This window comes from Oryctolagus cuniculus, chromosome 7, assembly GCF_051225735.1.
Source record: "Oryctolagus cuniculus isolate XC-2025 breed Fujian yellow rabbit chromosome 7, ASM5122573v1, whole genome shotgun sequence".
Classification (NCBI taxonomy): Eukaryota; Metazoa; Chordata; class Mammalia; order Lagomorpha; family Leporidae; genus Oryctolagus; species Oryctolagus cuniculus.
In genome coordinates, this window is record NC_142873.1 from 78,604,018 (window position 1) to 78,630,648 (window position 26,631).

The window sequence follows — 26,631 nt, forward strand, 5'->3', positions numbered from 1 at the left end:
GTAGACATTATAGTCAGGTGGAAGTAAAAAATTCTATTGTTGGATCTGTGGATGATGTGAACTTTTAGAAATTGCAGTTCTGGGGCCAGTGCTGTGGCTAAGCCTCCGCCTCCAGCGCCAGCATCCCATATGGGTACTGGTTTGAGTCCCAGCTGCTCCTCTTCCGATCCAGCTCTCTTGCTATGGCCCGGGAAAGCAGCAGAAGATGGCCCACGTGCTTGGACCGCTGGACCCATGTGGGAGATCCAGAAGAAGCTCCTGGCCCCTGGCTTTGGATTGGCAAAACTCCAGTTGTTGCAGTCATTTTAGGAGTGAACCAGTAGAGGGAAGACCTCTCTCTGTAACTCTACCTTTCAAGTAAATAAATAAATATTAAAAAAAAAGAAATTGCAGATCCAAAAATATGTGCATATAGTCATTTGTCCTAATATATGATAATATTTTATTTGAAAAGAAAATTTTCAAATTAATCATCTTCTGCATTACTTAAGAAAACAAGAATGTATCTTCAAAAATATAGCCTACTCATTACACAAATTGTTTACTTGAAGAGGCTGGCATTTTAGAGTAGCAGGTTAACCCGCCACTTGTGATGCCAGTATCCAGAGTGCCAGTTTGAGTACTGGCTACTCTACTTCTGATCCAGATTCCTACTGACATGCCTGGAAGGCGGCAAAAGAGGACTCAAGTACTTGGTCCTGGCCATCTACATGGGAAACCCAGATGGAGTTCCTGGCCCCTAGATTCGGCTTAGCCCAGCTTTGGTTTTATGGCCATTTGGGGAGTGAACCAGCAGATGGCAACTCTCTCTGTCTGTCCCTCTATCTTTGTCACTCTGCCTTTCAAATAAATACATTAAAAAAAAGTTTACTTGAAGATCTTAATTAATGGGAGTACTTTAATGTGTACCTTAGAGTGCCATTTTAATATCAGTGAAAGATAATGATGTGGTTTAGCTTTGTATTTGGAGATTATATACAACTTGACTCTGAGTCACTAATCAGCATTTTCCTTACTTAATCAAATGCTGTTCTCAGAAGCAAGCATTACAGCACAGCATGTTAAGCCACTGCTTGGGATGCCCACATCCTTTATGGGAGTTGCAGTTCATGTCCTGGTTATTCTGCTTTCTATTTAGCTCCGTTCTAATGCATCTGGGAAGTAGTGAATAAATGATGGTTTAAGTATTTGTGTTCCTGCCATCCACATGGGAGGCCCAGATGGCGTTCCTGGCTCCTAACTTTGGCCTCACCCAGCCCCAGCTGTTAGGATCTTTTGGGGAATGTACCAGTAGATGGAAGATCTTGAGTGCTCGCTCACTCTCTCTTTCCCTCCCTTTCAAATAAACAAACAAACAATTTTTAAAATGTTATTTTCATATCTCCAGAGCATTCATGTAATTTTCACATTCTACCATTTTCTCAGTGTTGTTGTCCTTGTACCTGCTCGTAACATACCACAAATAAAAAGGTGTTTTTTCTCATCTGTGTATTTGAATTCTCTACTCCCTCAAAAACAAAGCCAAGTTCATTATGGTGTCTTCACTAACACCCTAACTTTTGATTTCTTGGTTTTGTTTTAAATATTGTTAAGTATTTAATTTTATTTTGTGAGATAGTATGATTTTCCTGCAGTACTATAGTTGTGTAACAAACCTCCATAAAATTTAGTGGCTTCAAATCATCATTTTAGTGTGTGTATGGATTTGGTGTTTCTGGAATTTATACTGGCTGCCACAAGAAAGGCTTATGTTTGTCTCATGATATCTGTGGTCTCAGCTGAGAAGAGAGAGACCAGAGCCTGGAATCATTTGAAAGTTCATTCACATTCTTTTTGTTTGTTTGTTTGTTTTTTGTTTTTTGACAGGCAGAGTGGACAGTGAGAGAGAGAGACAGAGAAAGGTCTTCCTTTGCCGTTGGTTCACCCTCCAATGGCTGCCGCGGCCGGCGCGCTGTGGCTGGCGCACCGCGCTGATCCGATGGCAGGAGCCAGGTGCTTCTCCTGGTCTCCCATGGGGTGCAGGGCCCAAGTACTTGGGCCATCCTCCATTGCGCTCCTGGGCCATAGCAGAGAGCTGGCCTGGAAGAGGGGCAACTGGGACAGAATCTGGCGCCCCAACTGGGACTAGAACCCGGTGTGCCGGCGCCGCAAGGCGGAGGATTAGCCTAGTGGGCTGTGCTGGCCCAATCATTCTTTTAAATGTAAATTACATTTCCATGAATATAAGGGAATTGCCGTGTGCCAAAAATAGAGCCAAAAGCTGGTAGCTTCAAACCTGTGTGTGTGTGTGTGTTTTATTTTTAATTTGGCTTTTGGAATAATCAATAGCAGTTTCAAATAGCTACATTAATTTCAGGCAAAGCAGACTTTAGAAGGAAAATTACCAGGGATAAAGACAGACATTACATAATGACTAAGGGGTCATTTCTTCAAGAAGAAATCAGTTTGTGAATCCTGAACTACAAGAAGAAATAGACAAATTTAGTATTATAGTTGGAGACTTCAGTACCTTTCAGTGATTTATAGATGCAGCAAACAGAAAATCGGTAAGGCTGTCTCTGAATAGCAGCATCTATCAACTGGATTTAGTTAATGTTTATAGAATACTTCCAACAACAGCAAAATACACATTCTTCTCAAGCTCACACGGATCATTCACCAAGACAGAAGACTACAATCTGGGGAATAAACGTAACTGTGCTCTCAGACTATAGTGGAGTTAAGTTGGAAATCAATAACTTAATGATTTATGCAACTTGTATGGTATAGTTAGAGAGATGGAAAATTTAAAGATGCTTGGAGATTAGATGCTTATAATTATAACGTGGGTTAAGAAAATCTTGAGAAAATAAAAATACTTTGAAAAAAAAGGAAATGAAAATCAGTGAAAGCAAATCTTAGAGGTTAATTAATTGCACTTGAATGCATGTGATAAAAGAAATTTGAAAAATCAGCAATCTAAGCTTCTGCTTTAGGAAACTAGAGAAAGAAGCACAATGTAAGCCTAAAGCAAGAAGAAAAGAAATAAAACTTAGGGAAAAGGGACCAGGCCGGTGGCCTAGTGGCTTGGGTTTGATACCTGGCCCAGCTCCCGATTCCAGCCTCCTGCTAATGTGGACTTTGGAAGGTGGTAGTGATGTAGGAAGCAGTTAGGTTCTTGGCACTGAGGTGGGAGACAGGGATTAAGTCCTGGGCTCCTGCTTTCAGTCCTGGCTCAACCCAGCCTTTGTGGGCATTTGGGAACTGATATAGAGGCTGGGAGTTCTCTCTTAATAAAAATAAAATAAAAAATTAGAGTGAAATTGAAAACACGACAAAAAAAGGAAACTAAAAACTGATGCTTAACAAATAAATTTAACAAAACAGGCAGAACTCTAGTTAGAATAACCAAGAACATAGGTAAGATGATATGTTATTAATAATTTCAGGAATGAAGGAGTTAAGATTTCTTGTTTGTTTTGGTTTTCAGATTTTATTCTGGTAAAATGTGTATAACATAAAATTTAACTGTTTTAACTTTTTAAGTGTACAATTCAGCGACACATATTAAGTACATTTGCATTTTTGTGCAACTGTAATTAGCATCCATCTTCAGAATTTTTTTCATTTTCCAAACTGAACTCTGTACTCATTAAACAATAGCTTCCAATTCCTCCCCCAGCAACCACCATTTTTATTTGAATTTCTTAAATGAAATTTTCTTTATTTTGTTTGAAGATTTATTTTATTTATTTGAAAGAGAGAGGTAGAGACAGAGAGGTGTTCTATCCGTTGGTTCACTCCCCAGATGGTTGCAATGGCCAGAGCTGTGCTATCTGAATCCAGGAGCCAGGAGCTTCTTATGGGGCTCTCACATGGATCCAGGAGCCCAAGGACTTAGGCCATCCTCCACTGCTTTCCCAGGCCATAGCAGAGAGCTGGATTGGAAGAGGAGCAGTGAGGACTCGGATTGGTGCCCATATGGGATGCTGGCACAGCAGGCCAGGCCTTTTAACCCACTGCACCACAGTGTCGACCTATGTATTTGAATTTAACTATTATAGAAATCTCACGTAAGTACAGTCACATTATTTGTCTTTTGTGTCTTTCTTACTTCACTAATCATAATATCCTCAAGGTGCATTATGTAGCATAAGTCAGAGGTTCTTCCTTTTTGAGGTTGAATTATTCTTTTTTTGGGTTCCATGTAATTTACTTAATCAGATTTGTAGAGGGTTCCAAAAACTTGCATTTTTAACAAGGACTCCATGGAATTCTAGGCTTTGATTAGAAGTATGGTTTGAGAAAGCATTGTATGTCGAACTATATCTACAATAAAATGAAATTTTAAGTGATGTAATTGAACTAAATATTTCTTTATATTAATAGGTACCTAAATACAATACAGTTTAAAAAATGAGGGCCGGGGCTGTGGCACAGTGGGTTAATGCCCTGGTCTGAAGTGCTGGCATCCCATATGGGTGCCAATTCGAGACCCGGCTGCTCAACTTCTGATCCAGCTCTCTGCTATGGCCTGGGAAAGCAGTAGAAGATGGCCCATGTCCTTGAGCCCCTGCACCCACATGGGAGCCCTAGAAGAAGCTCCTGGCTCCTGGCTCCTGGCTTCGGATTGGCACAGCTCTGGCCATTGCAGACAATTGGGGAGTGAACCATCGGATGGAAGACCTCTCTCTCTCTGCCTCTCCCCTCTTTGTATAACTCTGACTTTCAAATAAATAAATCTTAAAAAAAAAAAGAAAATGAAACTATATGTCTACAATTGTGTTCATAAAGATAAGTATGCCAAACCAAAAGCTATGCAACAATGAGAAACATTAACAGCAAACCCAAGTACAAATGAAGATACTCTGGTGAATTTTAATGTTTCATCGAGTATTGAAAAATACCAATTTTTCAGCCTCTTTGTTTCTTTCATTCTTTTTTTTTTTAATTAATTTATTTTTTTGAAAGAGTTACTGGGGCAGAGTTGGGCAAGGAAGGGAGGGACAGAGAGGTATATTCCATCTGCTGGTTCAGATGGCTGGCTGCAACAGCCAGGGCTGAGCCAGGCGAAACCCAGGAGCTTCATCCAGGTCTCCCACATGGGTACAGGGGCCCATCTTTTGATGCTTTTCCCAGGTGCGTTAGCAAGGAGCTGGATTGGAAGAAAAGCAGCAGGGACACAAACCGGCGCCTATATGGGATGCCAGTGTTGCAGGTGGTGGCTTTCCACAACGCTGGCCCCTCAGCCCTTTTCTTGTACGTTATTCTGTATCTACGTTCTCTGCATCTGATTGCGTCCCTGGATTCTGTATCATTTTCTGTGTGATATTCTCCACAAATGTGTATCACTGGCTGCTGCTTTGGGGGCTGAACATCATTCTGGGTGTCTGTTAGACTACTTGGGTATCACCTGCTGCCTCCCAGCATGTGCATTAGCAGAAAGCTAGAATTGGAAGCAGAGCCAGGACTCAAACTCGGACCCCCCAGTGTGGGATGTTGGCATCCTAAGTGGTATCTTAACTGCTGGGGCAGAAGCCCACCTCTGAGTGATGTTATCTTAAACTTCTTACCTCTCAGATGGAGAGATTACCTGTTTTACAGTGTCATGAATGAACCCTAAATGAGTTGTGCTGTGAAGAATTCTAAAGTAAAATGCTGAGTTGTTGAATTAGCCTTGATATAAAACAAGTTGACAAAAAGTTGTCACAAAACAGTGACAAAGAAATAACCTAGTAGCTAGTTATCTAAATTGTATCAGTTTTGTTTTCTTTTTAAAAGAAAATCAAATGGGGATGGGCATTTGGCACAACAGTTAAGATACTGCTTGAGGTGTCCATATCCTGTATTGGAGTGCCTGGTTCAAGTTGTGGCTCTGCTTCCAATCCATCTTCCTGCTAATGCCCACCTTCAGCAGCAGGCATAATGGCTGAGGTACTTGAGCCCCTGCCACCCACATGGGAGACTTGGACTGAGTTCTGACTCCTGGCTTCAGCTTAGCTCAGCCCTGGCTGTTCAGGGCATTTAGGGAGTGAATCCCCCGTTGGAAGAACTCTCTCTCTGTCTCTCTGTAAATAAAATATAAACAAACAAACAAATAACCCATTGGCTTAAAGTCATTTTTGGAAACTAAGATTTATTGTGTAGTAAAATTATGACCAACATTCTGCAATCTGTAGCCTTCAGCAATCAGTCTGAATCAAGACTTGAAAATAAAGATCATTGTGGTGAGAAGGAGAATATTTTGTGGCTACTGATTTTTCATCTTTTAGAAACTCCTTAACCTTCTGTAATTTGTTTTCTGCCTTCTCATGGCAAAATGGACCACTTCCATTGCCAACTTTTTGTTTTGTCCACTCATGATAGTGGTCAGAAGCAAAGAGTTATAACCAGTTTGACTACATCTGGCTTTTCTTTTTTTTCTTTATTCAAGAAAAAAGGCCTGAAAACATTCAAACTAACCAAAGTGGTACCACTGTGATTTTTTATAAAACATAAATGATTCATATAAAATTTTAAAATATCACAGACCCAATTAGCTAACCCGTTAGCAAATGCAATGGCTATGTGACAGAATGTAAGGTGACAATAAAATATCAAAGAACTTGTACACTTAGTGAAAACATCAGTAGCAGCAGACAGAACACAAATCTGTTTTTATACTTTTCATATTTTTAACTTTGTAAATAAAGCCACTAGTAATTGAGGCTTCTTTCAAGTATTAGACTTTTGACATTAAAATTACATTTTATAAGTGTTTTTATAAAGAAATAAAAAAGCCACAAACTGCATTGTTTGGCATAAATCTATATACCCAAAAGTAAAACATAATTCAACTGAATTTATCCAACTTTCCTTCTTCACCAACAACTTGAGGTATGTTTTCATGTACTTTATAAATTTAAAAATTTTTTTATTTGTTTGAGAGGCAGAGTGAAAGAGAGTGTGTATGTGAGAACTCCAATCCAGTGGTTCACTCCCCAGTTTCCCACAACAGCCAGGGGCTGAAGCTGGGGCCTGGGAACTCAATCATGTTGGTCTACATGGGAGGCAGAAACCCAATTATTTGAGCCATCACTGCTACCTCCTAGGGCTTACATTAGTGGGAAGCTAGAGTCAGGAGCTGGAGCTGGGAATTGAGCCCAGGTGCTCTGATATTGGACATGGGCATCTTAACTAGATTACATGCCTGCCCTGGCCTTCTCTGTTGAGTATAATATGCTATACAGATACATATGTGGATATTTCAAAGAGTTCATGAAAATAGAATTAAAATAAATTTATTTTGGTCCAAAAATTTGATATCTATGCAGTTTTTTTTCTTTTTTTTTTTTTTAACTTTTATTTAATATAAACTTCCAAAGTACAGCTTTTGGATTACAGTGGCTTCCCCCCAGCCATAACTTCCCTCCCACCCGCAACCCTCCCATCTCCCGCTCTCTCTCCCATTCCATTCACATCAAGATTCATTTTCAATTATCTTTATATACAGAAGATCAATTTAGTATATATTAAGTAAAGATTTCCACAGTTTGCACCCACACAGAAACACAAAATGTAAAGTACTGTTTGAGTACTAGTTATAGCATTAATTCACATTGTACAATACATTAAGGACAGAGATCCTACATGAGGAGTAAGTGCACGGTGGTTCCTGTCATTGACTTAACAAATTGACACTCTTGTTTATGGCGTCAGTAATCACCCTAGGCTCTTGTCATGAGTTGCCAAGGCTATGGAAGCCTTTTGAGTTTGCCAACTCCAATCTTATTTAGACAAGGCCATAGTCAAAGTGGAAGTTCTCTCCTCCCTTCAGAGAAAGGTACCTCCTTCTTTGATGGCCCTGTTCTTTCCATTGGGATCTCACTCGCAGAGATCTTTCATTTAGGTTTTTTTTTTTTTTTTGCCAGAGTGTCTTGGCTTTCCATGCCTAAAATACTCTCATGGGCTTTTCAGTCAGATCCGAATGCCTTAAGGGCTGATTCTGAGGCCAGAGTGCTGTTTAGGACATCTGCCATTCTATGAGTCTGCTCTGTGTATCTCACTTCCCATGTTGTATTCTATCAGTTAGTATTAGCAGAGACTAGTCTTGTTTATGTGATCCTTTTGACTCTTAATCCTATCATTATGATCAATTGTGAACTGAAATTGATCGCTTGGACTAGTGAGATGGCATTGGTACATACCACCTTGATGGGATTGAATTGGAATCCCCTGGCACGTTTCTAACGCCACCATTTGGGGCAAGTCTGATTGAGTATGTCCCAAATTGTACATCTCCTCCCTCTCTTATTCCCACTCTTATATTTAACAGGGATCACTTTTCAGTTAAATTTAAACACTTAAGAATAATTGTGTGTTAATTACAGAGTTCAACCAATAATATTAAGTAGAACAAAAAAAATACTAAAAGGGATAAAGTATTAAGTTGTTCATCGACAGGACAGGGGCTGATCAAGTCACTGTTTTTCATAGTGTCCATTTCATTTCAACAGGTTTCCTTTTTGGTGCTCAGTTAGTTGTCACCGATCAGGGAGAACATATGCTATTTGTCCCTTTGGGGCTGGCTTATTTCACTCAGCATGATGTTTTCCAGATTCCTCCATTTTGTTGCAAATGGCTGGATTTCATTGTTTTTTACTGCTGTATAGTATTCTATAGAGCATATGTCCCATAATTTCTTTATCCAGTCTACTGTTGATGGGCATTTAGGTTGATTCCAGGTCTTAGCTATTGTGAATTGAGCTGCAATAAACATTAAGGTGCAGACAGCTCTTTTATTTGCCAGTTTCATTTCCTTTGGGTAAATTCCAAGGAATGGGATGGCTGGGTTGTATGGTAGGGTTATATTCAGGTTTCTGAGGAATCTCCAGACTGACTTCCATAGTGGCTTAACCAGTTTGCATTCCCACCAACAGTGGGTTAGTGTCCCTTTTTCCCCACATCCTCGCCAGCATCTGTTGTTGGTAGATTTCTGTATGTAAGCCATTCTAATCGGGGTGAGGTAGAACCTCATTGTGGTTTTGATTTGCATTTGCCTGATTGCTAGTGATCTTGAACATTTTTTCATGTGTCTGTTGGCCTTTTGGATTTCCTCTTTTGAAAAATGTTTGTTGAGGTCCTTGGCCCATCTCTTAAGTGAATTGTTTGTTTTGATGTTGTGGAGTTTCTTGATCTCTTTGTAGATTCTGGTTATTAACCCTTTATCTATTACATAGTTTGCAAATATTTTTTCCCATTCTATCGGTTGCCTCTTCACTCTCCTGACTGTTTCTTTTGCAGTACAGAAACTTCTCAATTTGATGCAATCCCAATAGTTGATTTTGGCTTTGACTGCCTGTGCCTCCAGAGTCTTTTCCAAGAAGTCTTTGCCGGTGCCTATATCTCGCAGGGTTTCTCCAATGTTCTCTAATAATTTGATGGTGTCGGGTCATAGATTTAGATCTTTAATCCATGTTGAGTGGATTTTTGTGTAAGGTGTAAGGTAGGGGTCTTGCTTCATGCTTCTGCATGTGGAAATCCAGTTTTCCCAGCACTATTTATTGAATAGACATCTCCACTTGCAACAATGGCCCTATTGTAATAACTGCCAGTGGTTACATCAGCTGGAAAATTATTGCTTGTTCAGGGAAGTTGACTGAGGGGATGCTCTGGTGCTTGGGCTGTGGTGGAAGCCCCACACCAGTTGGCCTTCGCAGTTGTAATGCAGGCGCCTCATGAACTATTAGCTTTTGACTTCAGGTTACAGTCAGGTCTGAGAATCCCACGCAGTCATGATGGAGGTAGTGCCTGGACCCCTGGGCCAGCTGAGGGACATGAGTGGGTACTCAGCCAGCAGGGTGGGTGTACCTCAGGCCTGGTGGCACAGATGACTCACCGTGGCGGGTCTGTCACGCCATTGACCCAACAAAAACTGCCCAGGCTCTACCTTCCTATGTTTGACTTGTTAGCTTTGTGATTTTATATAAGTTGTATATGATCTTGTGTCATCATTTCCATGTGAAATGGGAAAAGTGGTAACACCTACTCTATAGGGTTTTGACAGTTAAATGATCTAATACATTCAGTGTGCTTAGAACAGTACCTGGCACAACTTAAATGTCAGGTTGTTTGCTGAAGCCTTTCTGTCTCTTCTATGAAATTTTATTTCCTGAACCTCTGCCACCATACAGTTGGAGTTGCATGGAATTCGGAGATAAGGTAGCACAGGAGGTTGATCTTAAGTTTCTAAAAGCCATACATGTGGAAATTGTTATTCTAGTTGTAAATACCATGTCCAAGACTGCCATACAATTAAATATACTAAAGGGACTGAGAGGGAAGCTATTTTTAGATACTTTTCCATAAGACTGTATGAAATACAGGAAAAATGACAGGGTGAGGACTGCCTTTAATTATGATAATCTGTGCTTTACGGAGTGACTTACACAGAGCAAACAGTAAGTATTATTTAATTTTATATAATTGTATGCACATACATAGACACCTGATACATAAATGAGCTTGCATAAATACAAAGGGTCTTTAATGATTCATAGAAAATACAATTTTAAAATTTGGTTTGAAAATTAAAATACATACATATTAAGAGTCTTCAGAAGGTTCATGGATGGTTAAGTGTTTAGCCTAGTGGTTAAGATGCTTACATCCCACATTGAGGTTTGATTCCTGATTCTAGCTTCCTTCTATTGAAGACCATGGGAGACAGTGGTGATAGATCAAGTAACTGGGTCCTGTCACCCACTTGTGTTCTGGACTCCTGGCCTTGGCCCCAGCCAGAGGCTGTTGGGACATTTGTGTAGTAAAGCAGTGCACGGGAGCTCTTAGCCTCTTGAATCAATGAATAAATCATATCCATGACAGCCAGGTGGTGCTCATAAAAAAAGAGTTCATGGAAAATTTGTATATGAAAAAAATACTTGGGGCCAGTGCTGTGGAATAGTGGGTAAAGTCACTGCCTGCAGTGTTGGCAATGCCCTATGGGCACCAGCTGCTCCATTTCTTTCTTTCTTTCTTTCTTTCTTTCCTTCCTTCCTTCCTTCCTTCCTTCCTTCCTTCCTTCCTTCCTTCCTTCCATCCATTTATTTATTTATTTATTTATTTGAAAGAGTTACACAGAGAAGGAGAGGCAGAGAGAGAGAAGGAGGTCTTCCATCCGCTGGTTCACTCCCCAATTGACCGCAATGGCTGGAGCTGCACAGATCTGAAACCAGGAGCCAGGAGCTTCTTCTGGGTCTCCCACGTGGGTTCAGGGGCCCAAGGATTTGGGCCATCTTCCACTGCTTTCCCAGGCCACAGCAGAGAGCTGGATCGGAAGTAGAGCAGCTGGGTCTCGAACCGGTGTCCGTATGGGATGCATGTGCTTTAGGCCAGGGTGTTAACTTGCTGTGCCACAGTGCTGGCCCCTGCTCCACTTCTAATCCAGCTCCCTGCTGATGTACCCGGGTAGATGGCAGAGGATGACCCAAGTCCTCTCTGTTCCCACTTGGGAGACCTGGATGAAACTCCTGGCTTCTGACTTCGGCCTGGCCCAGCCTTGGCCATTGTGGCCATCTGGGGAGTAAAACAGAGGATAGAAGATCGGTAGATCTGTCTGTCTCTCTGTAACTCTCTCAGATAAATAAATAAATAAATAAATGTCTTTTTTTTTTTTTTTTTTTTTTTTTGACAGGCAGAGTGGACAGTGAGAAAGAGAGAGACAGAGAGAAAGGTCTTCCTTTGCCGTTGGTTCACCCTGCAATGGCCACTGCGGCCGGCGCGCTGCGGCCAGCACACCACGCTGATCCAAAGCCAGAAGCCAGGTGCTTCTCCTGGTCTCCCATGCGGGTGCAGGGTCCAAGGACTTGGGCCATCCTCCACTGCCTTCCTGGGCCACAGCAGAGAACTGGCCTGAAAGAGGAGCAACTGGGACAGAATCTGGCGCCCCAATCGGGACTAGAACTCGGAGTGTCGGCGCTGCAGGCAGAGGATTAGCCTAGTGAGCCGCGGCGCCGACCAAGTCTTTTTTTTTTAAATAAATAATTAGGGATAGTTAAGAATAGCCTTATAATGTCCTAATATAAAGAGATATAAGAAGAGTGACTCTTTCTTATGGGAGAAACATAAACCTTTAAGAACTTGCTATAATTCACATACCACTCCTTTAAACTGTACAGTTCACTGGTATTTACTGTATTTACAGGTTTTGTGGCCATCGCCAGTAACCAGTCCCAGAATATTTTCATTATTCTTGAAAGAAACCCCTGTGACCATCAACAGTCATTCCTCCCTCCTGCCCCTGGGTACTACTAATCCATGTTCTTTCTCTGGATTTGGGTGTTCTAGACATTTTATATAAATGGGATCATATAACATGCAACCTTTTTTGTGTGATTACTAAGCCTTTTGAATGATGGTTTTGGTGTTTTTGAAATATGTTCACTTTTAAATATTAATATAAATACATAACACCTCTGTGAGGTAGACAGGAAGGTTGTGACATATCACATTGTCAAATTTATTTTGTGTTTGTGACCTGAAGTTACCATAGGGAGAGGGAAAGAGATTCAGAGACAGCTGGGTGGAAGTTTGGAGAAGTAGAGTTAAAGGCAAAATAGGACATGATGATATATGAGAAATGATTCAGTTCTGTGGGATTTCTAGAACCATGAGTATTAAACTCTACTAAACTATAACTGCCATTAAATACTCCAGCTATATTTCAAAAATTGAAATCTGAAGATGAGTTGTTGAGTCTTCAGGAGTTACAAGGCGAATCTCATTTCATGAAGACTGAAAGGATGTCAGAAATGTGCTCTTGTTTATTCCATACTCTTTAGATGGATGCCTGTCGCTGCAGAGTGCAGAAGGGGTATGATTAATTTATTTGCTTTAATCAGTTAGGGCAGATAATCACTTGAATAAGGGCCTTCTGTGTAATAGAAATATAAAACATTAATTCTTGGAGGTTGTAAGTATATTTGACATTAATGGTTGGTCTTGGTAAAGTGTGCCAATCTCATATTTATGTAGTAGGTTTTCTGGTTTAAAAAATACTGTCCTTTGGGGATGCAAATTATTGCCATTTTATAAATGAATTTTAATTATAGCTGTAGGTAAGACCACAAGGATAATAAATACCCTATTATTATTCCTTACACTGTACACTCATTATGAATGTTTTGTTTTGCCTTGGTATTTGAACACAGTATTCACATTGGTGTTCATTACTAAAGTGATCACTTCTGTTTGAGTATTGTTTATTACCATTTTATCTTTTGGTTGAATTTGTTGTTTTTATATCTACTTAAGAGATTGGCATGGTTTATGATGAATATGTGGACATATGTATAATTCATGAACTCCTAGAGAGGAATCTTAAAGATTAATCTAGTCTTGGTTGCCCACCTAAAATTCAAACTCCTCTTTAATCAATTCTTTGTGACATTTGGCTCCTGTAAGTAATTGCTGCTGTAATGTAGCTATTGCTAGGGACTGTACTATGCTTTCTGGGCATCCCATCTTATTTTTGAATAGTTCCATGTATTTGAAAATTCTATCTTGAAGCTCTTTCATCTGTTAATAATTTATTGTAATTTTGTTCCTATGGAGGTAGCCCCCCTTCTACAAAAAATACTCTTTAATAGTTTGAAGACAGATTGGTCACAGGTTTCATTATATCTTATTTATGCTAAGCGTTTCCTTTTTGTTGAATTGTTTGAAATATTACAGGATTTCCCTATCCTGTCACTTGATGATTTCTGTTAATTCCTTGGCATGCAATGTTTTTTTTTTTTGTTTGTTTGTTTGTTTTTAAAGATTTACTTATTTATTTGAAAAGGAAGACACATAGAGGTGGAGAAAGATAGAGATCTTTAATCTGAGTGCACTCCTCAAATGGCTACAATAGCCAAGTGTGGGACAGACCAATGCTGGGAGCCAGGAATTCCATCCTGGTCTCCTACATGGGTGTCAGGACCTAAGTTCTTGGGCCATCTCCCACTGCCTTCTCAGGCACATTAGACAGAAGGTAGATCTGAAATAGGAGGCTGGCTGGCACTGTAGCATAGTAGGTTACATGCTTCTGCTTGCAGTGCTGGCATCCCTTACAGTTAACCAGTTCAAGTTCTGCTGCTCCTTTTCCAATCCAGCTCCCTACTAATGTGCCTAGTAACGCAGTAGAGGATGGCCTAAGTGGTTGAGCTCCTGTACCCACGTGATAGACCTGGAAGAAGCTCCTGGCTCTTGGATTTGGATCAGCCCGGCTCCAGCCGTTGCATCCATTTGGGGAGTGAACCGGTAATTGGAAGATATCCTCCCTCCCTTTCTGTAACTCTGCCTCTTAAATAAATCAAATAAGTCTTTTTTTAAAAAAATCTAAAGCAGAGGATTTGAACATGCACTCCAGTATGGAATGTTGGCATCTCAAGTGGTGACTTAACCATTCACTGCAGCATTTGCCCCTCAAATGTTTTTGACTAAGACTTCAATAAAGAATATATTTCACATCCTGACTCAGTCCACCCACACATACACGTATGCATAGAACATTTTAATATATATGTTACTGGGGCCAGCATTGTGGCATAGCCTGCAGTGCCAGCATTCCATATGGATACTGGTTTGAGTCCTGGCTGCTGCTCCACTTCCGATCCAGCTCTCTGCTATGGCCTGGGAAAGCAGTAGAGGATGGCCCAGTCCTTGGGCCCCTGCACCTGTGTGGGAGACCCGGAAGAAGCTCCAGGCTCCTGGCTTTGGATTGGTGCAGCTCCAGCCATGTGGCCAACTGGGGAGTGAACCAGCAGATGGAAGACCTCTCTCTCTCTCTCTCTCGCTCTCGCTCTCGCTCTCTGCCTCTCCTTCTCTCTGTGTGTAACTCTGACTTTGAAATAAATAAATAAATCTTTAAAAAATATATATATGTTATCAAAGCAAAAATTTCATTATATGGTATATCCTTTAATATTTTCTGCCTTTTTTCCTCTTAAAGTATAATTTCTACTGTATTTTTCTGGAGAGCAGTGTTCTTCAGTCTTAAAGACTCAGTTCCTTACCTGGGCTTTGGTGGAAGTCATGGGGCAGCACCCACAGGTCTAAATCAGATTGGAGGTGTTCTATCCTTCCGGACTTCACAAATCGATTTTTGATTCCCTTGTTGTGAATGGCACAACTCACGCATAATGTATCTTCACACACAGCTTGGAAAGCACGTTGGTGCCAGAGATACTCTTGTTGGAAATGTTCCTGGTGGCTGTGGCCTCCATTATGTTTCAGTTGATGTCCTTCTTAATGGCCTTGTCCTTGGGCGTAGGTAGAGCTCAGTTCATGCAGCAAACAGGCTGCATGTGGCCACTGCTCTTTTTGTTGCAACTGTTGTTTCTTTTCTTTGCCATCATGGAAGGGAGGACTTGACCTGATCCGCTGTTTCTTTTTTCATTTTTAAAGTGTTCTGGTCTTACCTATCAGAATTATTAGTGGATTTCAGTTTGTAGTTTGGGAAGTATAGTTCTGGTCTGTTTACATTGCAGGACTGAAGTAAATAGTTTTCAAAAGCTGGGTGTTAGAGTAATGGCTACTAAAACAGTGTTTACTTTTGTCAACTCAAAGAATATTCTGACTTAAAACTTAACAGGATTATCAAGTTCTTGGTAATGAATGCCATGAGATCCATATATACAGCTTTCATTTTTGTTCTTAGGTGGCGACAGACAAGGTTGCAGAAAAGCTGAGTTCTACTCTCTCATGGGTGAAGAACACAGTGTCGCATACAGTCAGTCAGATGGCCAGTCAGGTGGCAAGTCCATCGGCTTCATTACACACTACATCCTCGTCTACCACACTGTCAACACCAGCCCTTTCACCATCGTCGCCATCACAACTGAGTCCAGACGATTTGGAACTCCTGGCTAAGCTGGAGGAACAAAACAGGTGAGTGAAGTTGTTTGACTCTTTTCCTCTCTAATTATCATACAATTCCAACCATATATATATATATATATATATATATATATCTCACAAATAGATGCATGCATATACATATATATGTGTATATGCCACAGTCTGAATTTTAAATATTTAACAATGAAATGTATTACTTTTTAGTTTTTGGCTCTTTATTAAAATTACTATTTAAAGATTTATTTATTTAATTTTAAAGGCAAAGTGACAGAGAGAGACCAGAAAGAAATTTTGTATTTGCTGGTTCATTCCTCAAATGACTGCAACACCTAACACTGGGCCAGGCTGAATCTAGGAACTAGGAACTCCATCCTGGTCCTTTTTTTTTTTTTTTTAACTTAATTAAAGATTTTTTTTATTTGAAAGTCAAGAGTTACAGATGAGAGGCAGAGAAGAGAGAAGAGAGAGATCGGTCTTGTGTCCGTTGGTTCACTCTCCAAATGGCTGCAATGGTCAGGGCGGGCCAGGCCAAAGCCAGGAGCCAGTAGCTTCATCTGGCTTTCCCACATGGGTGCAGGGGCCCGAGGAAAAAAGGAAAAAAGCATCTTCCATTGCTTTTCCTGGTGCATTAGTGGGGAGCTGGATTAGAAGTAGAGTGCCCAGGACTTGGACCAGTGCCCATATGGGATGTCGGCGCTGCAGATGGCGGCTTTACCCACGCTGACCCCCATCTTGGTCTTTTACATGGATGTCAGGGACCGAAGCACTTGGGCCATCTTCTGATGCCTTTCCAGGTGCATTAGCAGGAAGTGGTATCAGAAACAGAGTAACCAGGACTCAAACTGACAGCACGAGCAGCGTCTTAACTTGCTGCACCACAGTGCCAACTACTCAGGTCTTACATTGGGGAAGTTGATCTTAAAACAGACTAAAATTTTCTTTTGGATTAAATAGCTTTAGATTTATTTTGACAAGTTAGAAAATTGCCTAAATCCTTCTTGAATTTTACCAATTTTTGCCTTTTTTTTTTAAAGTTTATTTATTTATTCGCAAGACAAAGTTACTGAGAGAGAGGAGTGCTCAGAGAGAGATCTTCCGTCTGCTGGTTCATTCCTCTAATGGTTGCAATAACCAGGGCTTGTCTGGGCCAAAGCCAAGAGCCAAGAGCTTCATCTGGGTCTCCAATATGGGTGCAGAGTTCCAGAGCCATCATCTGGTACTTTCCCAGGCACATTAGTAGGGAGCTAGATATGAAGAGGAGAAGCCAGAACTCAAACTGGTGTCCATTTGGGATGCTGGTGCTGCAGGTCTCAGCTTAACCCGATGCGCTACAGCACCTACCCTGCATTTTATCAATATTTGAAGGCAAACAAAACTACCATTTTTATTTTAAATTCTCTAACTAGTTCCCTTTAATTAAATCATAAAATAATTTAATATGGATTTCTGATTTGTGGTTTAAAGTAGAAAATCTTCATATGTTTATCCATACAAGATAAAATGCTGTTTTTTCATGGTGGGCAGGGAATACAGTGGTCGTGTACCATGCTGGGAACGGGTACTCTGGACCTTGTGTGCTTCTTCACTGTTTTCTTGTGAGAGCTTTTTAAGGCGTCATCCACACAGGACTATAAGGAAGAGTAATCTTTTGTGTTTAGACTTTAAGAAAAATAGCAAACATAACTTTTTAAAAGTTTTTCTGATATATGTAGTTGACATAATTAACTACACATACTTAAAATGTACAGTTTCAATATGTGAGATTGTCACCAAAATCAAGAAAATGAAGACCTCCATTTCCCTCTTCCCTACCCCAGGTAGCCATTATAGGCGAATTTGCATTTTCTGTTTTTTTATTTTTTTTTTAAATATAGAAATTGAATCACTCAGTATATGCTCTTTTTGTATGGAGTACTTCATTTGGCATAATGATTTTGGCAGTCATCATGTTGTAGCACATTTTAGTAACATATACCAATGTCCATTCCTTTTCATTTGCTAATAATATTCCATTGTATGGGTGTATCACAGGTGGTGTGGAATCAATAAATATTTGTATGGCTGTGTGCTTTCAGTTCACTTGAGCAAATATGTAGGAATAGAATGGCTGAATCCTTCTCCTATGGTACATGTAGGTTTAACTACCATGCTGTTTTCCAAAGGGCCTGTACTTTTTCACATTCCCACCAGCAGTGTATGGAATTTTTAGTTTGTTTGTTTGTTTCTTTTTTTTTTTTTTTTGATTTATTTATTGATTTGAAAGGCAGAGTCACAGAGAGGCAGAAAGAGAGAAAGAAGTCTTCCATCTGATGGTTCACTCCCCAAATGGCTGCAATGGCTGGAGCTACACCGATCCAAAGCCAGGATCCAGGAGCTTCTTTTGGATTTCCCACGTAGGTGCGGGGGTCCAAGGACTCGGACCATCTTCCACTGCTTTATCAAGCTATAGCAGAGAGCTGGATTGGAAGAGGAGCAGCTGATTCTTGAACTGGCACCCATAAGGAATACCTGCATTGGAGGTTGTCGCTTTACCCACTGTGCCACAGCGGTGGCCCCTTTTAGTTTCTTTATATGCTTGCCAACACTTGGAATGATCAGTGTTTTTAAAAAATTTATTTGAGGGGCTGGTGCTGTGGCGTGGTGGGTGATGCTGGCATCCTGTATGTATGCTGATTTGGGTCTTGGCTGCTGTATTTCTGATCTAGCTCCCCAATGGTGCACCTGAGAAAGCAGCAAAGGATGGACCACATGCTTGGGCTCCTGCACCTACGTGGGAGACTCAGAGGAGGCTCCTGGCTCCTGCCTTGCATCAGCCCAGCTCTTGACTGTTGCAGCCATTTGGGGAGTGAACCAGCAGATGGAAGAGCTCTTTGTCTCTCTCAGCAATTCTGCCTTTCAAATAAATAAATCCTTAAAATTTTTTTTGAGAGGCAGGGAGACTGAGAGTGAAGGAGAGAAAGACAGGGAGAACTTACATCATCTGGTTCATTTCTCAAATGCCCACAAGAGCTGGGACTGGGGTGAGCCAAAGATGGGAGCCAGGAAATCAATCCAGGTTTCCCATGTGGGTGGCAGGAACTCAGTTACTTGAGCCATCATTGCTGCTTCCTGGACTGCACAATAGCAGGAAGGAGTCAGAAGCCAGAACTGAGTAGCTAATCCAGGTACTCCAATGTGGGATGTGGGTATCTTAAAAGGCATCTTAGTTGGCACCGCGGCTCAGCAGGCTAATCCTCTGCCTAGCGGCACCGGCACACTGGGTTCTAGTCCCAGTCGGGGCACCGGATTCTGTCCCGGTTGCTTCTCTTCCAGGCCAGCTCTCTGCTGTGGCCCGGGAGTGCAGTGGAGGATGGCCCAAGTCCTTGGGCCCTGCACCCCATGGGAGACCAGGATAAGCACCTGGCTCCTGGCTTTGGATCAGCACGGTGCGCCGGCCGCAGCGCGTCGGCCGTGGCGGCTATTGGAGGGTGAACCGGTGAACCAACGGCAAAAGGAAGACCTTTCTCTCTCTCTCTCTCTCTCTCTCTCTCTCTCTCTCTCACTGTCCACTCTGTCTGTCCAAAAAAAAAAAAAGGCATCTTAACCTTTCGGCTAAATGCCCACCTGTAATCAGTCTTTTTATTGTCAGTTTTTGTTTTTTTTTTTCATTTTCGATTTTCTTTATATGCAGAAGATCAGTTTAGCATACATTAAGTAAAGATTTCAACAGTTTGCTCAAACACAGAAACATAAAGTGAAAAATACTGTTTGAGTACTAGTTATAGCATTAAATCTCAATGTACAGCACACTAAGAACAAAGATCCTACATGAGGAGTAAGTGCACAGTGACTCCTGTTGTTGACTTAACAAATTGGCACTCTTGTTTATGGCATCAGTAATCACCCTAGGCTCTTGTCATGAGCTGCCAAGGTTATGGAAGCCCCCTGAGTTCACCGACTCTGATCATATTTAGACAAGGCCATGGTCAAAGTGGAAGTTCTCTCCTCACTTCAGAGTATTGTTAGCTATTTTAATAGGTATTGGTTATTGTTGTCTTTTTAACTATTTTTTTGAGAGGCAAAGTCAGAGAGTGAGTGTGTGAGACCAGAGCATGCTCCCCCATCCTCTCATATGCCTGCAGTGACCAGAACTGAAGTCAGGAGCTGGGAAACTAAATCCACAACCACTTGGATGGCAGGAACTCAGTTATTTGAACCATTACTGCCGCCTCATGAGATTTATATTAGTAGGAAGCTGGTATAAAACTCAAATACTCCCATATGGATGGTGGGTGACCTAACTGGCATCTGAATCACTTGGCTCAGTGCCCTTCTTGTGTGTGTGTGTGTGTGTGTGTGTGGGTGTGTGCATGTGTGTGTGTGTTTTTTCCATCCAGGAGCCAGGAATTCCATCCAGGTCTCCCATATAGGTGTGAGGGGCCCAAGCTCTTGGGCCTTCTTCTCCTGGTTCCCCAGGCATATTGGCAGGGAGCTGGATCAGAAGTAGAGCAGCCAGGACTTGAACTGGAGCTTATATGGGGTGTGGAGGCTTAACCTGCTATACCACAATGCCAGCTCCCCTCATGTGTTTTTATTTTGCATTTCTTTGATGGTGTTGAACATCTTTTTTATTTGTTGCCATCTATATATCTTCTGTGATTTTAAAAAGTTAAATTATTTGCTTTCTTTTTGAGAATTCTTTTTATTTTTTTTTTTTTATTTTTTATTTTTTTTTTTTTGACAGGCAGAGTGGACAGTGAGAGAGAGAGACAGAGAGAAAGGTCTTCCTTTGCCTTTGGTTCACCCTCCAATGGCCACCGTGGCCGGCGCACTGCACTGATCCGATGGCAGGAGCCAGGTGCTTATCCTGGTCTCCCATGGGGTGCAGGGCCCAAGTACTTTGGCCATCCTATACTGCACTCCCTGGCCACAGCAGAGAATTGGCCTGGAAGAGGGGCAACCGGGACAGAATCCGGTGCCCCGACCGGGACTAGAACCCGGTGTGTTGGCGCCGCAAGGCGGAGGATTAGCCTAGTGAGCCGTGGCGCCGGCCTTGAGAATTCTTTACATAGTTGATATATAGGTCCTTTATTTAGTACATAATTTCTAAGTATTTTTTCCTCTCTGTGACTTATTCTTTTAAAAATTTCTCCCAAAGAACAGATTTTTTTTTTTAAGAGTTTTTATTTATTTATTTGAGAGGTAGAGCCTACGCGGATGCAGAGGCCCAAGGACTTGGGCCATCTTCTACTGCTTTCCTAGTCCATATCAGAGAGTTGGATTGGAAGTGGAGTAGCCGGGTCTTGAACCAGTATCCATATGGGATGCTGGCGCTTCAGGCCAGGGCATTAACCCACTGCGCCATAGTGCCGGTCCCACAGGGTCCTAAGTTTAATTTTCAATTTTTCATTGCCAGCTTATAGAAATACAGTTGTTTTTTCTTGTTTTGATCATGTCTCCTATGACCTTGCCAAATTCACTTAGTGTTCTGACAGATTGAAAAGAAATCCATTAGATTTTCTGTATAGATGTGAGCATATTGTCTGTGAATAGGAGCACTTTTACTTTTATCTCTTGTCTTCTGGTTATTGCAGTGGATTAGAATGTTCTACTTCAGTATAAATTTGAATAGAGGTGGTAAACAGACATCCTTGTTGTTTTCCTCATCTTAAGAGGAAATCATGAAGTATATGATATGAATAATAGGTTTTAGCAGGTGCTTCTTATCATAAGGTTCAGGAGGTTCCTTTCTATTCTATTTTACCAAGTGTTTATATGAAACATATTTTGTATTTTGTCAGATGCTTTTTATGATGCGTGTATTGAAATGATCATATGATTGTCCTCTTTTTAGTCTGAAATATGGAAACAACTTTGGTTTTTGAATGTTAAGCCAACTTTGCATTTCTGATGGAATATACCCCATTTGGTCATGATATATTGTCTTTATAAAATATTATTGGATTTGGTTTACAAAAATTTTATTTGGAATTTTTGTATTTGTGTTTATGAGAGAAATTAGTCTATAGTTGTCTTAAAATGGTTTTGATCTTCAGCTATAATGTCTTGTGACCTGGTAATGTCTCTGTAATCTTCCTTTTCTAATAATGTTTTTTGCTAGCAACATCCTTCTAAATTTATGGTGACTCGTTTTATGGCCCTGAATATGGTCTGTTTTGGTGAACGTTGTATGTGTGTTTGAGAAGAATGTGTGTTCAGCTGTTGTTTGGTGAAGTATTCTGTAAATGTCAGTTTGTTCAAGGTGGTTGACAGTGTTTTTCAAGTCTACTATATCTTTGCTGGTTATCTTCTTACTTGTTATGTCAGGTACTGAGAGAGGAATATTGGATCTTTCAGTTACTTACATAATTGTGAATTTGTCTCTTTAAATTCTGTCATTGTTTTTTGTAATTGAGGTTCTGTTATCAGTTATATAAACATTTAGGATTGTTAGGTCTTCTTGTGAAATGACCTTTATCTCTGGTGATACCGTTTGCTTTGAAATGTCCTCTGTATTTTATTGGTATAGTCATGCAGCTGTCTTTGGAATAGTGTTAATATTTTATTTATCTTTCCACCCTTTTACTTTTATTCTGTTTTTTTTTCTTTTTCTTTTAAGTTTGTTAGGCAGCCTATAGATGGATCTCATTTTTTAAAAATACATCTATTAATCTACAATAATAATCTTTGCCTTTTAATTGGGGGTATATAGACCATTTGCTTTTTTTTAGTTAAGAAAGTTTCATTTCTTGCTCATATTCATATTCCTATTAATCTGTGAGTTAGATACATCTTTGTTCTCCACTTCTTCACTTCAGGACTTGTACCTAGCCTGTATTCAGGATAAACTGTACTTATGGCAGATGGAAAAGAGATACAGTTGAGATACATTAAAATATTTGCTAGAGTGGTTCATATTATTTCTATTTAACATTTTATTGGCCAAAGTAAATTAGATGGCTAAACATTTTATGAGTGAGGAAGGAAGTATAATCTTGCAGGGGTAGATTAAAGAAAACTTTTTTTATTATTTCGGTTTCTTTATTGGTATTTTCATTTTGAATTTAGTCATATGCCATAAAATTCATTCCTTTAAAGGGTACAACTTAATATGTTTTAGCATATTCATAGAATTGTGCAATTTCAGAATATTTTAATAACCCAAAAAGAAACTTGGTGCCCATTACTTTCCCATTTCACCCTTCTTGCATACACTTGTAACCACTAATCTACTTTCTGTCTCTATGTATTTGCTTGTTGTATGTTTTATTAAGGCTTTACAATGGGGCGGGGGCATTATAGCATGCTGGTTCCAGACTCAGCTGCTCCACTTCTTATCTAGCTCCCTGTTAATGTGCCTGGGAAAGCAGTGAAGATGGCCCAGTTGTTTGGGCCCCTGCACCCACGTGGGAGATCTGGAAGAAACTCCTGGCTCCTGGCTTTCTTTGGCTTGACCCATCCCTAGCCATTAGGGCCATTTGGGGAGTGCATCAGTGAATGGAAGATCTCTCTGTTCTCTGTCTCTTCCTTTTTCTCTGTAACTTTGACTTTCAAATAAATAAATGTCTTAAAAAAAAATAAAGCTCATGCTGGTTCACTGTCAGAAACCCACAACAGCCAGGACTGGATTGGGCCAACGCCAGGAACTGGCAACTCAATCTGTGAGAACAGAGGCTGAATTTCTTGAGCCACCATCCATTGCCTCCTGGCGTATACATTGGTAGAAAGCTGAAATTGGGAGCTGGGACTGGGATTTGAACCCAGGCCCTCCAGTATGGGATGTTGATGTCCTAACTGTTATCTTAACTAGGCCAAAAATCCACCCCAATGCTGTCATTTAGTGATTACATTAAAGTTCATGATATTTGTGTTGAACTTGTCACAGAGTGCTTTTGGGGGATGTCATACCATTACACATGTAGTATCAGCACCTTAAAACAGTACACTTGTATTTCTTCCCTTCAGTCTTTCGAGCAGATTTTGTCATACATTTTACTTTTGTTTATGTTGTTGGTGCTCTTCTTTCCTTTATTTAGATCTGGGGTTCCATTTGATCATTTTCTTTCTTCTGAAAGGCTTCCTTATTTAGCTTTTGTATGTTTGAGAAAGTCTTCATTTTGCCTTTGATTTATTTTTATTTTTTATTTATTTATTTATTTATTTATTTATTTTTTTGACAGGCAGAGTGGACAGTGAGAGAGAGAGACAGAGAGAAAGGTCTTCCTTTGCCGTTGGTTCACCCTCCAATGGCCGCCGCGGCCAGCGCGATGTGGCCGGCGCACCGCGCTGATCCGATGGCAGGAGCCAGGAGCCAGGTGCTTTTCCTGGTCTCCCATGGGGTGCAGGGCCCAAGCACCTGGGCCATCCTCCACTGCACTCCCGGGCCACAGCAGAGGGCTGGCCTGGAAGAGGGGCAACCGGGACAGAATCCGGCGCCCCAACCGGGACTAGAACCCGGTGTGCCGGCGCCGCAAGGCGGAGGATTAGCCTAGTGAGCCGCGGCGCCGGCCTATTTATTTATTATTTTTTTGACAGGCAGAGTGGACAGTGAGAGAGAGAGAGAGAGAGAGGTCTTCCTTTGTCGTTGGTTCACCCTCCAATGGCTGCCCCGGCCAGCACGCTGCAGCAGGCGCACTGTGCTGATCCAAAGCCAGGAGCCAGGTGCTTCTCCTGGTCTCCCATGGGGTGCAGGGCCCAAGCACTTGGGCCATCCTCCACTGCACACCCGGGCCACAGCAGAGAGCTGGCCTGGAAGAGAGGCAACTGGGACAGAATCCGGCGCCCCGACCAGGACTAGAACCCTGTGTTGTGCCGGCGCCGCAAGGCGGAGGATTAGCCTATTGAGCCACGGCGCCGGCTTTTTGCCTTTGATTTTTAAAGATCCTTCTTTTCTGACTATAGAACTCTAAGTTGTCAGTGTTCTCCTCATGAATGATGTTATTTCATTGATGGCTTCTCTTGCACGGTTTTCACTGAGAAATCCAGTGCGTTTCTTGTTTCTCTTTTCAATGCCTTTTTTTTTCCTCTGCTTTGTCAATGATTTTAGGCAACTTGCTTCTGAGGTGTCTTGCTATAACTTTGTTTCTTATATTTGATGTTTGTTGGACTTCTTGTAGATTTGCAGTTTTCTTCAAATTTGGACACTTTTGGGCCATTTTCCTTCAAATTTTTTTCTATTTCTCTCCTCTTCATAGATTGTAATTACACACAAATCAGGCCAGTTAAGTCATTCCACAGTTTACCAGTGCTGTGTTCATTTTTTTTAAAAGTTCTTGTGTATTTAAATTGACTAATACTGTCTTTTGCCAGATCTATTTTGCTGTTAATCCCATCCAGTATATTTTTCATCTCTCACATTGTAGTTTTTATCTCTAGAAGTAAAGTTGAGTGTTTTTTTTTTTTTATCTCTCTACTAAATGTTTTAACATATGGAATACAGTAACATTAACTTTTAGTGGCCTTGTCTTATAATTCTACCATTTGAGTCAATATTGGTTGGTTGGTTTGTTTAATTCAGTTTCTGCTTGTTTCTGGGTATGCCTTCCTCCTTCTATGCATGCCTGATAATATTTTTTTTAAGGGAATGACCCATCTTTTATTTTTTTATTTTTATTTTATTTTCCCAGATACCTTTTATTTAAGGAATATAAATTTCATGCATTTCATAAGTAGAAGTTTAGGAATAGTGATTCTTCCCACTGTACCTGCCCTCCCACCCACACTCTTAGCCCTCCTCCTCTTCCCTCTCCTATTTCCACTCTTATTTTTTACTAAGATCTATTTTCAGTTAACTTTATACACATGTGACTAACTCTGTACTAAAGAGTTCAACAAATAGTATGCAGAAGAAGAAAAAAAACTATTCCTTAACAGTTGAGACAAGGACTGTTCAAAGTCATTGCATCTCCTAGTGTCAATTTCACTTCTATAGATTACTTTTTAGGTGCTGTATTAGTTATCACAGATCAGGTAGAATGTATGATATTTGTCCTTTGGGGACTGGCTTATATTACTAAGTATGATGTTTTCTAGTTTCATCCATTTTGTTGCAAATAATAGGATTTTTTTTTCTTTTTTTCTTTTTTACCACTGTATAGTTTTAACTAGTTGATGCTATCAGGTAATAGATTTAGGTCTTTAATGCATTTTGAGTGATTTTTTGTGTAAGGTGTAAGGTAGGGGTCTTGCTTCATGCTTCTGCATGTGGAAATCCTGTTTTCCCAGCACCATTTGTTGGAGACTGTCCTTGCTCCAGGGATTTATTTTAGCTCCTTTGTCACAGGTAAGTTGGTTGTAGATGCGTGTGTTGATTTCTGGCATTTCTGTTCAGTTCCATTGGTCAATCCATCTGTTTTTGTGCCAGTACCATGCTGTTTTGATTATAACTGCCCTGTAGGATGTCTTGAAATCTGGTATTGTGATGCCTCCAACTTTGTTTTTGTTGTATAAGATTACTTTAGCTATTTGGTGTCTCCTGTATTTCCATATGAATTTCATCATCATTTTTTCTGTATCTGAGAAGAATGTCCTTGGTATTTTGATTGGCATTGCATTGAATCTGTAAATTGCTTTCGGTAGAATGGACATTTTGATGATATTCTAACAATTCATAAACATGGAAGATTTTTCCTTTTTTTAGTTGTCTTCTGTTTCTTTGTTTATGTTTTGTAATTATCATCATAGAGGTCTTTGGCATCCTTGGTTAAATTTATTCTAAGGCATTTAATTTTTTTTGTAGCTGTTGTGAATGGATTGGTCTTAGAAGTTCTTTCTCAGCGTGGCATTGTCTGTGTATAC

At 40.6% G+C, this 26,631-nt stretch overlaps 1 protein-coding gene and 1 pseudogene across 11 annotated transcripts in view; one reads left to right on the forward strand and one right to left on the reverse strand.

Moving 5' to 3' along the window:
* The window catches only part of EVI5 (ecotropic viral integration site 5), a 235,525-nt gene that overhangs the window by 30,232 nt on the left and 178,662 nt on the right, over nt 1-26,631 (forward strand). For all 11 annotated transcript variants that reach the window (XM_008264880.5, XM_070078034.2, XM_070078035.2 and 8 more), the window contains exon 2: nt 15,656-15,885. In XM_008264880.5, coding sequence (XP_008263102.1) covers nt 15,737-15,885 — 149 coding nt within the window. In that variant the 5' untranslated portion in view covers nt 15,656-15,736. The remainder of the gene's footprint in view (nt 1-15,655; nt 15,886-26,631) is intronic.
* LOC149125616 (small ribosomal subunit protein eS26 pseudogene) lies at nt 15,008-15,353 on the reverse strand (annotated as a pseudogene).